The sequence below is a fragment of the Astatotilapia calliptera genome, chromosome 1 (assembly GCF_964374335.1).
Source record: "Astatotilapia calliptera chromosome 1, fAstCal68.1, whole genome shotgun sequence".
Lineage (NCBI taxonomy): Eukaryota > Metazoa > Chordata > Actinopteri > Cichliformes > Cichlidae > Astatotilapia > Astatotilapia calliptera.
In genome coordinates this window covers 3563721-3578425 of record NC_137422.1, presented here as the reverse complement: position 1 = coordinate 3578425, position 14705 = coordinate 3563721, and the positions used below count along the sequence as shown (strand labels likewise).

General features: G+C 41.0%; 1 protein-coding gene across 13 annotated transcripts in view; it reads right to left on the bottom strand.

Annotated features, from left to right (window-relative positions):
* Positions 1 to 14705, bottom strand: part of LOC113007008 (serine/threonine-protein kinase BRSK2-like) — a 149472-nt gene that overhangs the window by 20595 nt on the left and 114172 nt on the right. For 5 of the 13 annotated variants that reach the window (XM_026143349.2, XM_026143433.2, XM_026143600.2 and 2 more), the window contains exons 12-13: positions 9868 to 10021; positions 5709 to 5768 (exon numbers count right to left, since the gene is read on the bottom strand). In XM_026143349.2, coding sequence (XP_025999134.2) covers positions 5709 to 5768; positions 9868 to 10021 — 214 coding nt within the window. The remainder of the gene's footprint in view (positions 1 to 5708; positions 5769 to 9867; positions 10022 to 14705) is intronic. The other 8 variants (XM_026143518.2, XM_026144275.2, XM_026143947.2 and 5 more) reach the window with 3 other exon arrangements.

Genomic DNA, 14705 nt, shown 5'->3' with positions numbered 1-14705 from the left:
CTCACAGCGATGCCTAAACATGTACACACACTTCATCCAAAGGAGCTGAACCTTTCTGTGTAGCTCTTCCTTTTTTCCCTTCTACAAATACATTTTATTGTCTCCGTCCTGCTGAAACCTTTCCTCTTATCAACATCTGTAAGCTCTCCAAACCAAACTTCTTGAGCTGCCCTCGTGGGGCACTGAACTAAAAATGCATTTGTCAGCGAGGCTGTTTCCCCCCCAGGTCACAGTCACAATAAGCACCATTAAGCTAGCATGCTTTTTTTACAGCTGGCATGAGTTCTGGACCTCAGCAAGTTTCTTTTTTCTTTTTGAAAATGTTTAAATCATTCATTGTTTCATCCAGACAACATTCATCTTCCACATTTCTATATACTCAGCTTCCCCTGAGCTGGTCTGTTCCAAAGTGCAGCCTTTTCTCCTGATCATTGGAGTTAAGGTGCTATCTTTAATATAATATATTCCTATAATATAGCCCTGATGGAAATGTGGGCTATGGTGGAAATCCATCCATCTTCTTCCGCTTATCCAAAATATCCTGACCTGTGGTTTTTTGGACTTTTCTGCTCCATTCTCATGATTTCTATCCACAGACTTCACTGACTGCTCTCCTCCCGTCTTTGGGTTGCTCTTTTTCTATTTGATTTAGTGCAATGACCATTACAGATATGGTAGTAAGAGGCTGCTAACCTGGCCGTAAATGGTTAGTTACAGGGGAAGTGGTTAGTGGAGATTTTCACTTCCATTGATTCTGAAGGATCTTAGCTTTTGTGTGGCTAATACAACTAGAGGGGAAAGTTATGGTGTGACAGGACAACTTAAGGCTTCAGTAATTCATGTCCTTAACCAAAGTTCAGATAGTTCAGAGCAGCTCAGTCAGTGTTACAACACACACACACACACACACACACACACACACACACACACACACACACACACACACACACACGCACACACACACACACACACACACACACACACACACACACACACACACCGAACCAGAGAGCTACTGCAAAATTCATTACCATGGTTTCTCTTTTCTGCTTTTTATGAGTGTTTCCATTTTTCATTTACGTGTCATTAACTTTTCACCCCCCCTTCTCGCTTTTGCCCGTACGCCACTTTCACCATTCAGACCTGCTGACGTCTTTGAAGACTTTGGGATTTAATTGCCCATAGACGATTTGGCTTTGTTGCCAGTGAAAAATGAAAACACTACATCATAATTAAAAATGCTTGAAGACACAGACAGACTGATAGAAACACAGGCACACACACAAAAATAAGAAAATAAATAAATAAAATTCTCATAAAGGAGAAATGACATTGCCAACTGCAAATTAGATTTTGAAGATGCGCTGTCATCACACGAGGCAGTATTTGGAGCTCACAGCTATGACGCTGCCCCGTCATAATGAAGAAACCATGGTTTCTTCATTATTATTACTATTTTCATTATAACCATAATATTATAACCACGGTGGCACGGTGGTTAGCACTGTTGCCGCACAGCAAGAAGGTCCTGAGTTCAATTCCAACATCAGGCCGGAGTCTTTCTGTGTGGAGTTTGCATGTTCTCCCCGTGTTCGCGTGGGTTCCCTCCGGGTACTCCGGCTTCCTCCCACAGTCCAAAGACATGCAGCTTGTGGGGATAGGTTAATTGGATAATCCAAATTGCCACTATGTGTGAATGTGCGAGTGAATGTGAGTGCGAATGGTTGTCTGTCTCTGTGTGTTGGCCCTGCGACAGACTGGCGACCTGTCCAGGGTGTACCCCGCCTCTCGCCCTATGACAGCTGGGATAGGCTCCAGCGCCCCCCGCGACCCTGAAAAAGGATAAGCGGAAGCGAATGGATGGATAATATTATAATAATAATATTATTTAAATAATATAATAATAATATTTACATAATATTTAAAATGCCGATGTTGAAATGTTCTCTCTTTGGCTGCTTTAGCGTCTCTACAGCGATGCAGCTGAAGAAACTTCTAAAACAAATATTAGCAAGTTGTTAGAAATCAATTAGCTTCTTCTGCTTGTGTAAAGCTTTTATAAACAGTATTTTTACATCTGAACTCAACATTCTACTTTAATTGAATTCAGCTGTGAGTGAAATAAAACATCTGCCTAACTGCTGCTGTGCTACTTGATTCATCATCCAGATTTTTTTGTCTTTTTGAAATAGAAAACTACATTAATCTTGTTTTTTTAATGACATGATGAATTAGTCTGACTTAAACATGCTGATGATTTACGTATTTAAGAAGTACAGACGAACATCAAACACCTGATGGTGAGCCTGTGTTAATAAAACCACTTCTAATCTTTCAATTGAAGCAGCTATCATTAATTTAAATATATAGACGCACCTTGTTAAATGTGATCACTGCTTATGTTTCCTACCAGTGAACTGCAACTAAAAACTGATATTATTTCCAAGTGAATTAAACAAAGGTCTCTCTCAGAGTCTCATTTTAAAATGCCTAACTTAACAGCATTACAGAGTATATTTAAAGCCTGCTAGCCCAACTATGGGTCGTTTCACACTTTCTGACAGGCCTCATCTTTGCATCTAATCGGAGCCACTGAACTGTGCCTCTCGCCTGTTTGTGCCGTCAGTACCTTTTAGGCTATTTTTTAATGAAAACACCTGACAAACAATGACTTACTAAATGGTACAGATCATCGACGATGTTTGTTTTGGTGAGTGAAATTATATCAATTTGAACTAATTAGCAGATGTGTGTGTCTGTGCACTGCACCAGTGCTCTTTCTGAATGCAGTTTGCTACCTAAGCTTCTTAGAATTACTTGATCGTTTTATCCAAATATGGCGCTTCTGGTTATGCAAAGAAATATACCAGCAGCTAACATTTATAGTTTTAAAGAGTTTTAAAGAAATGATGAAATCACAGTTCATTCATGATGTTTGTTTTTCAACCCAAAAACTGGACCATCAAAGTTATTTAAAATAACCGAAGAGCAAAAACAAATAAATAATTGGAGTTAAGAAATCATTACGTGAGAAGTTGGAAGCATCAAACCTAACTTTTTGAAAATCTGCTAATTGTATCAACTACCTCATGATTTTAAAAGCTCTTTGTTTTCCATTATTGTCTGTAGCCCCGCTGTGATACAGTCCCACAGAGTATAATACTGCAGAATCATACATATTCTATCTGCTCTGCGTCCTCATGCTGAGGAAGCACGCGCTGATGTTACGTTAAATCATGGCGACGGGACTCTCCCGCCAGGGAGAGGAGCTCTTTTGTAACACGCAATTCATCAACGGTGGCGCCCATCCAGGACAAACCCAGGACGCTAACGCTAGCTCATCTCTGAAACGGGAAAATGGATTCCTGGTTTGTTGCTGGTGATGTTTGTTCGTGGGCACAACAAGCTTCATTTTATGGATATTCCCAGTTAGATGACGAGCAAGATAAAAAGCTGTTCAGTGGGACTGTGAACCTCATTTTCATCTCGTGTTTATGCTCCATCTGCATTCAAAGCAATTAATTTATGCTAATCTCCATTAAGGCCACAAATCCATAGACAAACTTGTGTTCAGCCGCACAGGGAGGATCCACAAATCATTATACACAACCCTCCCCATGCATCATTGGAAAAACACACTGGCAAAGTGCAAAAAAGTTTGTTTGTTTGCCAGTACTTCCTCCACACACACACACACACACGATATGGAGTGAAGATGTTAGGAGGGGAGGAGGCGTTGTTAGACACGGAGGCAGGAAGTTGACCTAAAAATTGTGTTTGCCTCTCAGCGGCTGAGGAAGCAACACCAAAGAGGAAGGGCGTGCAAAACTCATCGTGTGCCATTTTTCAGATTTCAGCGTGAACAGAATACTCTGCTCACACTGATATAGGCTTCTGATAACAGCGTGACCATTTTACATCATGCTACTTGGATCCAAATACTGTTTAGATCCAATACTATCTGACACAATACACCTGAGTTTCCATTTGTATCCACTTTGTCTTATTATGCACTGATGAACACCAGGGCCTTTTGTAGTCTGTCCCTACAATTCTAACATTAGGGCTGTTCGATATAACGATATATATCGGATGACGATATAAAAACGTCTATCGTTTCATTTTACGCTATCGTTTGTTTTGTGTTGTCGCAAAATAAACTGTTTATGGCAATATTTTTTCATGGTTTTGATAGTCACTGTAGTGGCTGTATTCATTTCTTAAAGTTCTCTCTTTCTCTTATATTTAATATAACCACACTACGGACGGACAAGCGCCTGTTTTTATGCGTTGTCGTTAGCAACAACGACGGTAACAGCATCGCGTGTCCGCTTGTTTATGTTCCACATAAACCTTTCACAATAAAGCTCAAGATCCTGTTGAGCCTTTTCAAAATAAACTGAATCACGTGAAAGAGCAGATTATTTACGGATGAAGTAAAAAAGAGCCGCCAGGTGCTAAAAATAAACCTTAGACTCAAACGTTAGAACAGGCTTTTCCCCACAGCACGCCGTGTAATAAATACTCACAAAGAAAACGGCGGCCGTTACAACTTATGTCTAAAAATGTATCGTTTCATGCATTGGTTAAAACACTGGACTCCAGCTACACGACGCGCAGCTGGAAACACTTCACACAAGACGAGATTCACAGAATTGACAGAAAATGTTACATTTTTGTGATTTATATCGTTATCGGACGATAGAATTCTTATATCGGGATATGAGGTTTTGGTCATATCGCACAGCCCTATCTAACATCATGTAAAAGTTGTTGTTGTCCAGGCACTCTTCACACAGACGGATTCATTTACAGTAAATAAGGGGCACCTACAGTGGCCCTAAAATGAAAAGAAGTCAGAACATATAAGAAGAAAGCTGAAAACTGACTACAGCATTTAGACAAAAACAGAAAAGGTAAACGTGATCCACCAAAATGATTTTAGACTTATTCACCAGGATTGTAATGGAAATATTTGTAACCTGTTTTTTGAAGTAGGGTTGCATTTACCCAAACATAAAATTGATTTTTATTTATTAAAATATGAGGAAAATATGTTGTCAAAGGCAGTAACACTGAGTCACTGCCTTACCTTTATTTGGACCAATGCATTTATAAGTGATGTCACTCTCCGGAGACCCAAACTCATTACATAAATATCATTCTTCAAAATCTTCAGTTTTCTGTTCCTTCAGTTCAAAGGTAGTAAAAAACGGAGCCAACGACGGTGCTGAGAGAAATGATGCTCGCCTGTCTCCAGAGATTTCAATCCACTAATAACAAAATAAGACTTTCTCCATCTTTGTCCAGAAAATAAAATATTATTGACATTAGCTATTAAAAATGTTGATTGTGTTTCTTTTTGGGGATGTTTTTGTTTTTCTTAATGTCGTATTTATATTGAGCGTCTGAAGTGATTTGTTAGTAAAGAGAATATCTTGTTGTGGCGTTGCTTTGGTCACAATGTGGGTTTTTTAGATGATCAATTAATGCAAAAATGATGCAAAAGCAATGACAAATATTTGAGTGGCCACAGACAGATTTTCATAACAAAAGGTAAATAAACTTTTTCTATGAGGAACCACATGCTACATCTAAAAGTGAAAGACAAAGGTGTGACGAACTTTCGCAAGCAATAAGAAAAACCAAAGAGATGAGTGGGAAGAAAATAACACAGACAACAACACAGAAACTCAGAAATCCAATACCTTTCCTCCTTGCTGCAGTTAGCGTTTGTGATATCCAAGCTCTTACTGAAAACAGATTTGCTAAAAAGGGGGCAGAAAAGAAAAATCAAGAGATAGACAGAAAGGCAGTCAAGCAAGGGAAAACCTAATGTGCAACATGCGAGCCTGTTAAAAAATAAATCTTGAAACTAATTTATTACTGTGAAACTAAAACAAAACAAGACAAAAATTACCAAGAACCCAAGAACTAAAAAAACCTCAAATACATGCAGAGATCGAGAACTAAGGAGTCAAAAATTAAGAGGAGACACACATTCATGGATCATGCTGGAGTCAGTGGGACATTCAACACACTCCCTTACCGTAAACAATCAGTTTCTGTATTTTTGCACCTCTGAAACATTTTTACAAGCTGTAATGTTCAGCTTTATTGTCTGAATCATCCTCAGAAATAGGAGAACGCAGCCAGACGCGCGGGCTTTCTGGCTGTTAAAGCTGCTGAAGTGTAACAAATCAGACAGCACCTGCTGAGTGCAGCTCATCACGAGCAGAGCAGCGTACAACAATTTGTATGAAAACTCCAGCATAGCATATGTCAGCATTTAGAATATGGTTTTTGAACAAGAAAAATATATACTGCAAATGTACAATTTGCTTTATATGAAGAGAAACAGTTTTTCATGTTCTGACAACAAGAACACAGCAGACCAGGTGATCTCAAAGCTCACGCAGGCTGCACTATTGTGGTTGCCAACATTCGCCATCCCGGTGTCCTGTCATCTTCCTCACCTGCGACGGAGGCAACGGGCACGTCTGCATTATCGCAGTTTAATCCAGAATGCATGAGAGACGTGCTTGTGAAACAACACTGCAATCTTTTGCTGTTTCCCTCTGAAAGGTCCAGTGACGTCAACGCCGGCCCGGGTTCTGCCTTCTGTGTGGAACATGTCCCATTGAACTTGCTCTGAAAAGGACCTGGGTAGAGGCACAGCGGCCCAAGGCCCTAGAGAAGAGCCTTGTCACCTCTCTTTTTCTCCTCACATCTCTTCTGCAATGATATAACAGCCGCGCCGAAGAGTCCTTGAGAGGCGACAGGGGTGTCGAGGAGCTCCTCTTTTTTCTTAGTCAGCAGGTTGGTGAGCCCGAGCCAGAGTGTCGGCTCCTGGATAATCATGAGACCCATGGCTCTCCCAGCAGCCTGTACAGCTACCTTGTGGAGGTGGAGGACGTGGTGAGTTATGACGCAGTTTTCTTCCCACACTGTGGTATCTGATTTAGCTGTCATGTCCTTTTCTAGCTTGGCTTGGTAAGCCATTAGCATAGAGGCGGCGTTGTGGGCTCTTACCCACAGACCTGCTGCCTTTTAGCACTTTATTTGTAAGGCTAGACTGGAAGCGGTCTGTCTTGGAGAGGAGGGATGGGGTGATGAGGACATAGATGTCTTCAGGTGAAGATGGCTCAATATTAACAGTTCCACTTGTGGCATTTGACTCCATCCTCTCACAAACCAGAAGGGAGCTCCCCACGATGGGGTGTTTTTCGCTGTATGTCTTTTCTTTCCCCATCACTTATATCTCATCAAGTAGCTCTGGGGAAACGGGCAACACATGCTTTCCCGTCTTTTTTGCCTTTGGATATTTCTCACCATCAAAACGAGATTTTACAACCTCGCTTTGCACGCCGTGCCACGGGATGTTGAGCCTAGCAGCTGTGCGCTTGCACACGTCCTGCATGTCCAGGGGAGACGGCAGTGCCGATTTTTCTACCTCACCGGTAGCCGAGGGCTTTTCAACCAAGCTGATGCTAGCCAAGGAGTTGGACTCTTCCTCCTCATCGTCAGACTGCAGGAGCTCCGTGTCACCTGACTCATCTCTGTCCTCGTTAGCATCTCCAATCCAGGGTGACTCAAGCATGGGGGAAAAATTCACATATTCCATGTGTCTCCAGTGACGGGAAAGCAGTGACGATGGGGTGAGGGTCTGCATCTGCCCAGCTCGGGCTTGGTGTTGCGGCCAAATCATTGGGCATTTAAATTTCTCCTTGCGCCACAGCAGCCTCACACAGCAAAGGGTCGCCACCCGACAGGTTAGCCTGGTGAGCTAGCCTGTGGCGGAGTAGTTTGTGTGTGAAAGCCGCGCGTTGGATACAGTTGTGTATGGATGTCATGGTAGCTTGTGCATGCGATAAGCAAAGGCATGCCGCACACACGGGGTGTGTATCCCAGGCAGAAATCTACTTGCTGCAAGGACAAAGTTTTGCAACTTTGTTGTCAGTCATAGCCATGGTTAGCTAGAGAGTTGTGAATGTTAGCGAGCTCTACAACTCACTAAAGTCCAGAGAATATTGCTATTCTTCAGCTAGCATGGGGTGAAAAGTACTTTTCTACAGGTATTGCTACCTAATGTGAGAAACCGTTAGCGCCGAAGGGTATTGCTACCTGATGATAAAGCTAGTGGTACCTTTATTAGCAAAGTGTTGCTACTTTGCTTTGGGAAAAGACTGCTACCTCCCGGGGTGAAAGTATTGCTACTTGACACCAACATTAGCCACAGGACAGTATTGCTACTCCTTGTATGCTAGCACCCAATAGCACAGGTGTCTTTCCACTCTTCTGTTAAAAACGAGAAGAAGCAGTGAGCAGATACCAATCCAGCGCCCGGGAGCAGTGTGCAGAGACGGTAACTTGCTCAAGGGTACCTCAAGGTAGCCTTTTGGTGGATTTGAACCCCCGACCTTCCGGTCATGGGGCAAACACTCTACCTACTGAGCTATCCCACTGTCTGGGCATCATGTAGCTGGCATAAAGGCATTTGAGCTTCTGATAAGGTCACACAAGAGACATTCCCATAATGAGACAGGAAACGAATGCTATGAAAGAGAACCACAAAGATCTTCAGCTCCTTCTACTTAACCTCTTCTATGACACCATAAATTACTCAAAACACATCCAGAGCATATATTGAATTAAATGTGTTAGCTTGCTCTCTTTTAAATACACAGATAATATAAAAAACACATACAGCCACCACAGTGTCAACCATTGGCTACAGAAGTCCATCAGGCCAATAAATTGATGCTCCATCAATCGTTTCTACTGCATCTGAATATAAAGTAAGTAATTTAATGTGGTAGATTGATGAAAGCTTGTTTTCACACATAAACCCCCGACAACGACAATACAGTTTGGACATCGTCTGCCGTTTCCTGCAGCATGGGATTGATCCTCAGCTGCATTTTCACTCCTACTCTGGTTTTGGTGAGGGAGCTGCAGAGCCAGGACTGATGAAGACCGCTCACTCGCATTAGATCAGATAATAAGTTAATAAGATATTTTTTATATATATATGTTTTTAGAAGATTTAGAACATTTGTCTCATACTAATACCTCACTCCTCTAGTAAACAACATGCTGTTGCTTCAGCTCGTCATGTAGGGTTTCACATTATCATCTATTTTTTTCTGTTTGTCATACAGTATATGTGTGTACACCCATGTCCATACAAGGTTATTAGGAAGCAGGAAACACATGGATTACAATCTCCTCCATTATTTTGTCACAGCTCGACTACAAAAACATCCACAGATTTCGTGCACGCCCGCTTGCTAAATGGATTTCAGTTCACAGCTTCTCAAACCGGGATGCTTCTTGTCCTGCATGCTCCATGCACACTTTACCCACACCACGCACAAACCTGAGAGACCGGTCCATGCATTTCAACATCTGTGATGAATTTCCGCCAGAGCTAAGAGTGCACCGTTAGTCTCAGGCAGATCTAAACCCAGAGATTACATCAAGCCTTCTGTGATGTGTATTGTATGTCTGACACCACCAGAGAAAGAATAATGCATCATGTATTTAACCACAGTTCACTGAAGCATGGAAGGACTTACAGCTGTTTGAGAGACTTCCCAGTAAACCTGACAGAGCTCAGTGAAACGAAAGATTGAAGTAAAGTCGTACTGAGGGCAAACAGTACACGTGTGAAATTAATATTTTTAAAAGACCAGTCCAATTTTGATAAAGTGCTGTAAACTGTGATTAAATGCATTATTTATCATAACTGATAATCAATTCAAAACTCATCAATGACACTTTAAACAACAGCAAACAGCCTTGATTGACCTGGAGAAACATGTTTGTCCATGCACACGAGCACACGTGCCAATCTCGGTCTTTTACCTCTGTCCGTGTGTGGCCATGTCGATGGCTCGCCGCACCGGTACAGGAGACCCTCCCTCTGTGACGCTCAGCACCTCCATGGACTTTCTCTCCGGCCTCCGCTTGCCGTGACGGCTCAGCATGGGGGAGTCTACACGCTTCCTGGGAGGGTCTGCTGAGCGGGCCCAGGGTGAGCCGAGATGAGAAGGAAAAAGACAAAGGCAAAAACATTAAAAGTGATCATTAAAAAACAAAAAACAGTCAGAAGAATATAAAAATAACACGTTATTCTATATTTATCAAATGGTAGAATCTCATAAAGCTGATATAAAACAGTAAATTAAAGGTGAAATACTAACTGAAAGGTTCAGTTTATCAGAACACTTCAGCCCCCTAAGCTATTCATTATGCTCTTTTTATCCCTCTACATGTAACCTAGGACACCACTTTAAAGGAGCAGAGTAGAAAACAAAATGCGTTCCTGTATTTGGACAAGCATACCAAATTTTGTCATTTGACATACATTTAGTCAGGATTTTCCACTTACTTTTTTCTGTGGAAGGAAGACGCTCATGGATAAAGAAGATAGCAAACAAACACAAAATACCTTTTCTTGGTATCGCAGCTATTATCAGTTTCACATTAAAAAGCTAATCAGTATGTCAAAACATGACTGTATTAGCATATATTTAGCTTTAATTTGGTAAATTAGCTTTTTCCTAAATGGCTAACATTAGCTAAATTTTACTTCAACACATTAAAATACTGATGACACTCCCTGGCAGATCGTTACAAGGAGAAACCCTTTGAATACAAGCATGCTGATCCACACAGGTGTACACACAGGTGTTCACAGACACAATCTACACCTTTCTTGGCTGCTACCTCAAAGCACATTGTGCACTGTCAATCTTGCGTACTGCACAATAACATGTAATATTTAGTATTTACTGTTATCTACTGTTATCTAGTTTATTGTGATGGTGTTGTTTTTATTATGTTGCTCTTTGTTGTTTGTTTTCTCTTCTGGTTTTTTATCTTCATACAGGTGATCCAGGTGTTTTGATTGTTTTTCTTGTTTCCCCCCCCCCCTTTCTCACCATCTCTCCTCGCCTCTATTTTTCTTTCTCTCCCTCTCTTTCTTTCATTCTTTCTCCCTGTCCTATCCCCCAGTCATGTCTGTCCCGTCTGTAACAACCAAAAATCAAATCAAATAAATACATAATTATAATAAAGGTCAATCAAATGGACCAATATGGCAAGGCCATGATGATCCACTTGGTAAAGTAAATCCGCTTGGCATCTTTCTTGGCCTTCAGACAACAATTCTGACGGCTAAAGATCCAAACGGGACACGCAAAAAAAAATGTGTGTGTATGTATGTCATTTCCAAAAACGTATTTTTAAACTAGTAGTAACAACAAAAATTGATGAAAAAAGGTTCTACATGTAGTACACAAAGACTGTGTAGCTTTGTTAGCTAGCTCACTCTGCACTCTTCCACAAAAAGATAGCTAACCACAGAGCTATACTCATAAAAAGAGTGTATTTAACTAACTATCCAAGCAAAAACCAAAGCAAAAGTCACTAACAGCATGAAAAGTGAAAATGGCAAACCTACATTTATAGAAAATCGGCTAACTAGAGAGACAGTCATAAACTAGCTTACTATAAGTGATGACGTGATTAATCCTGCTTCCGGGTCCAAACTACTCTGCGTTTAATAAGGCTGTTGTGTTTTAAAATGTTTGTATCTTGTTCTACTTAATCTCAACAAACCTCTAAAAACAGTCAGTGATCGCTCTCAGTTTTTATTACCATTGTTCATTTTAAAGCTCGGTTTTTAAACCCTTACATGTAACTACTACAGCCCAGCCCATGCAGCAGTATATTAATGACTAGGGTTGCCAACCGTCCCTTAAAAAACGGAATCGTCCCGTATTTAGAAACAAAAGTACACGTCCCGTATTGAGCTAATAAGGGACGCACTTTGTCCCGTAATACAGTGAGAATCAAAAGTAGTCTATAACTTTTAATGGAATTAACGCTTTGTTTGAAAACATAATTCCCAGCCCCTCTCCTGCTTTGTGACCAATGAGCTGACAGCACACTTATGACAATTCGAGTATGACAATTCAGATTACCGCTCATCTCATTGGTCGAGGAAAGGTCGCTTGCGGAGAAAATACCGGAAGACAACAGATGACCACAACAAGAAGCATGGCCAACAGGGAAACAAACGCCGACACTGCGGTGCAAGTCTCGGACAACTGTACACCTAAAGCTGGGCAGACACTGTGCGATTTTTTTCAGTCACGTTATTCAGCTCCTGCTCAAACTGCACGATTGACTCACAGGGGTTAGACGTTCATAGGTCACGATGCAGGTCTCACACTATACCGCCCGATGCTCTGATGCGACCTGAGTGCTCACACTGTGCCTCCATAACATGAAGGTTATAACAGAGAATCTGTCGCGCTCTCTCTCACTCTCTCTGTCTTTCACTCACACAGACACACCACCACCATCAACTTTGCTAAATTGCTAATGAAAAACATTGATCAGGCAGCTGTGATTGAGCAGCAGTGTAAATCCAACTATTTTCACGGTTGTTGTGGTCGTGATAATTTTGTGATGCCACATCGAAAAGGCTCAGATGAGCTTTCCAAAGTTCTACAAGTTGTGCCTCCATCGCTTGTGTCCAGATCACACGCTGCACAGCCGTGCTGCTCCATCTTTTTCACCGACGTTTACGTGTTTGCGCGTGAGCAGTGTGAGCGGCTGTGTCACCACAGCCGCTTCTCATTACCCCACGTATACTAAACGATGCACGATGAAGGCCAAAATCGGGCCGATCACCAAATCGGTCGCACGACTCAAAAATCGTCTCAAAATGGGCCAAAAATTGCACAGTGTAAGCCCAGCATTAGAGCAGCAATGTTTGTTCCCCTCAGAGAAAGAAAAAAAGGCTGCAAAAGTACTGGGAGGAATGGGAAAAGGAAAACACCTGGCTGGGAAAATGCATGGTAACACCTATAAAGCGCACTGACCTGTGTGCCGGCGCACTTTTTCCATAGGCATGCTTCTAATGGTGGGCACATGAAGAACATGAGGGGCGTGAAAGCTTGGGGAACCCTTAACCAATTTTTTGTCCACCAGGCCACGGCAGAAGCAGATATGGTATGTAAACACTGGTTGTTTTTTTTTTAAACCCTCTGGTTAAGGTTAATATGGCCTGTATTGGCCTGTATTTATATAGCGCTTTACTAGTCCCTAAGGACCCCAAAGCGCTTTACATATCCAGTCATCCAGTCATCCACCCATTCACGCACACATTCACACACCGGTGTGGACATGTGCAGTGAATATCAGCGCTATGTGGCCAGAAGTGTGATAATATAAATTTATTTTGTGTAATAAACAACTGCAAGGATAGATGATTGCAACAAATAGATCACTAATACATAAAAGTAATACATATTTTAATAATGATGATGAGTTATGATGCGTAATCATGGGAACAAGTGGGTTTACAAACAGGAGCAGCTGATTAGCATTAGAAAAGCTGAAATAATACCTCAACTGAAGCCAGTTGTACTAAATGCACTATATGTGCACTGTTACAAGAATATTTTTCTATTGTTTTCTATTAATTTATATAATTTTAAGTTAAGCAGGACAGAGTTCTTTTAAAGAAAGATTTACTTATATTCTCAAAAGTTAAGCATGACAGGCTTCTGTTTAAGAAAGAGACCTGTTTTACTGTGTTAATGTTGTCATTTTGAGCTAAAAATAAATGGCTAAATGATCATTTGTTTCCTATATGGTCATATCACAAAGAATATGCATCTGCTTAAATCAAATTCAAGTCAAATGGTTAAAAAATAATTTCACACACACAAAAAAAAAACTACAAAATTCACCACACTGGGAAGGGTGAACTGGGTTGCCCGGCCCTGGCCACGAGGTGTCCCTTATTTATTTTTCAGGGAGTTGGCAACCCTATTAATGACTAACCTCGTATTGTGGATGGATTATCTCAGTTGTTCTCCTGACTGAAGTTTGGTCCGTTTACAGCATCCTGCCATGCGATTACATTTGTCTCTAACCATCGGGAACCCTCACGTTAACTTTTATCAAGTGGAAAAAAGTTAGCGTTCATCCTCCAGCTTTACTGTGCTAATGTTATGCTAACATAGCTGTGTTGCTAGCCACCACGTAGCACATCATTATATAAAGGCTAGCCCAACTTCAGTAACCCTACAAACGTCACTGCTGTTTAGTTTTCTGTCTTCATTTATGTTGGAAGTGATAGCAGAGCTGTACGTTTGAATTTGTTTCCAAAATCTCTCAGTCAGAACATGCTATATCAGGTTTAGGTGGAAACTAGCAAGCTAACTTCCTGCTAACGTCTAACATCGTTAAATGTAATAAATTCTATTTTCATGGATGCCTGGATGTTAAAATTAATTGTTAAACCTGATAAAGCAGCAACGCTGATTATTTTATTAAAGATGAAAGAATTTAGACAGTTTTTAACTCTCAGTGATGCTGCAGTGTTCATTTGACTTTGGGACCTGAAGCAGAGTTTGGACCCAGACATGGCTAATCAGACTTAAAGACCGGATAGCCATCAGTTTTGATGAACCTGAATGAATTAAATATAAACACCTTTTTTAAGTTGCTAGTTTCTATTAATATTAAAATAAAAATTAGTAGGAACTTACTCAAACAGAAATGCAGATAATACTTAATCTCTATAAGATGGAGTCTGAATGCTACTCCTTAATTAAACTAGTTTAAATTGGCATGGACACTGACAGACAACAGGTTATTGGTAGATTTGAGTTGCTTTCAAA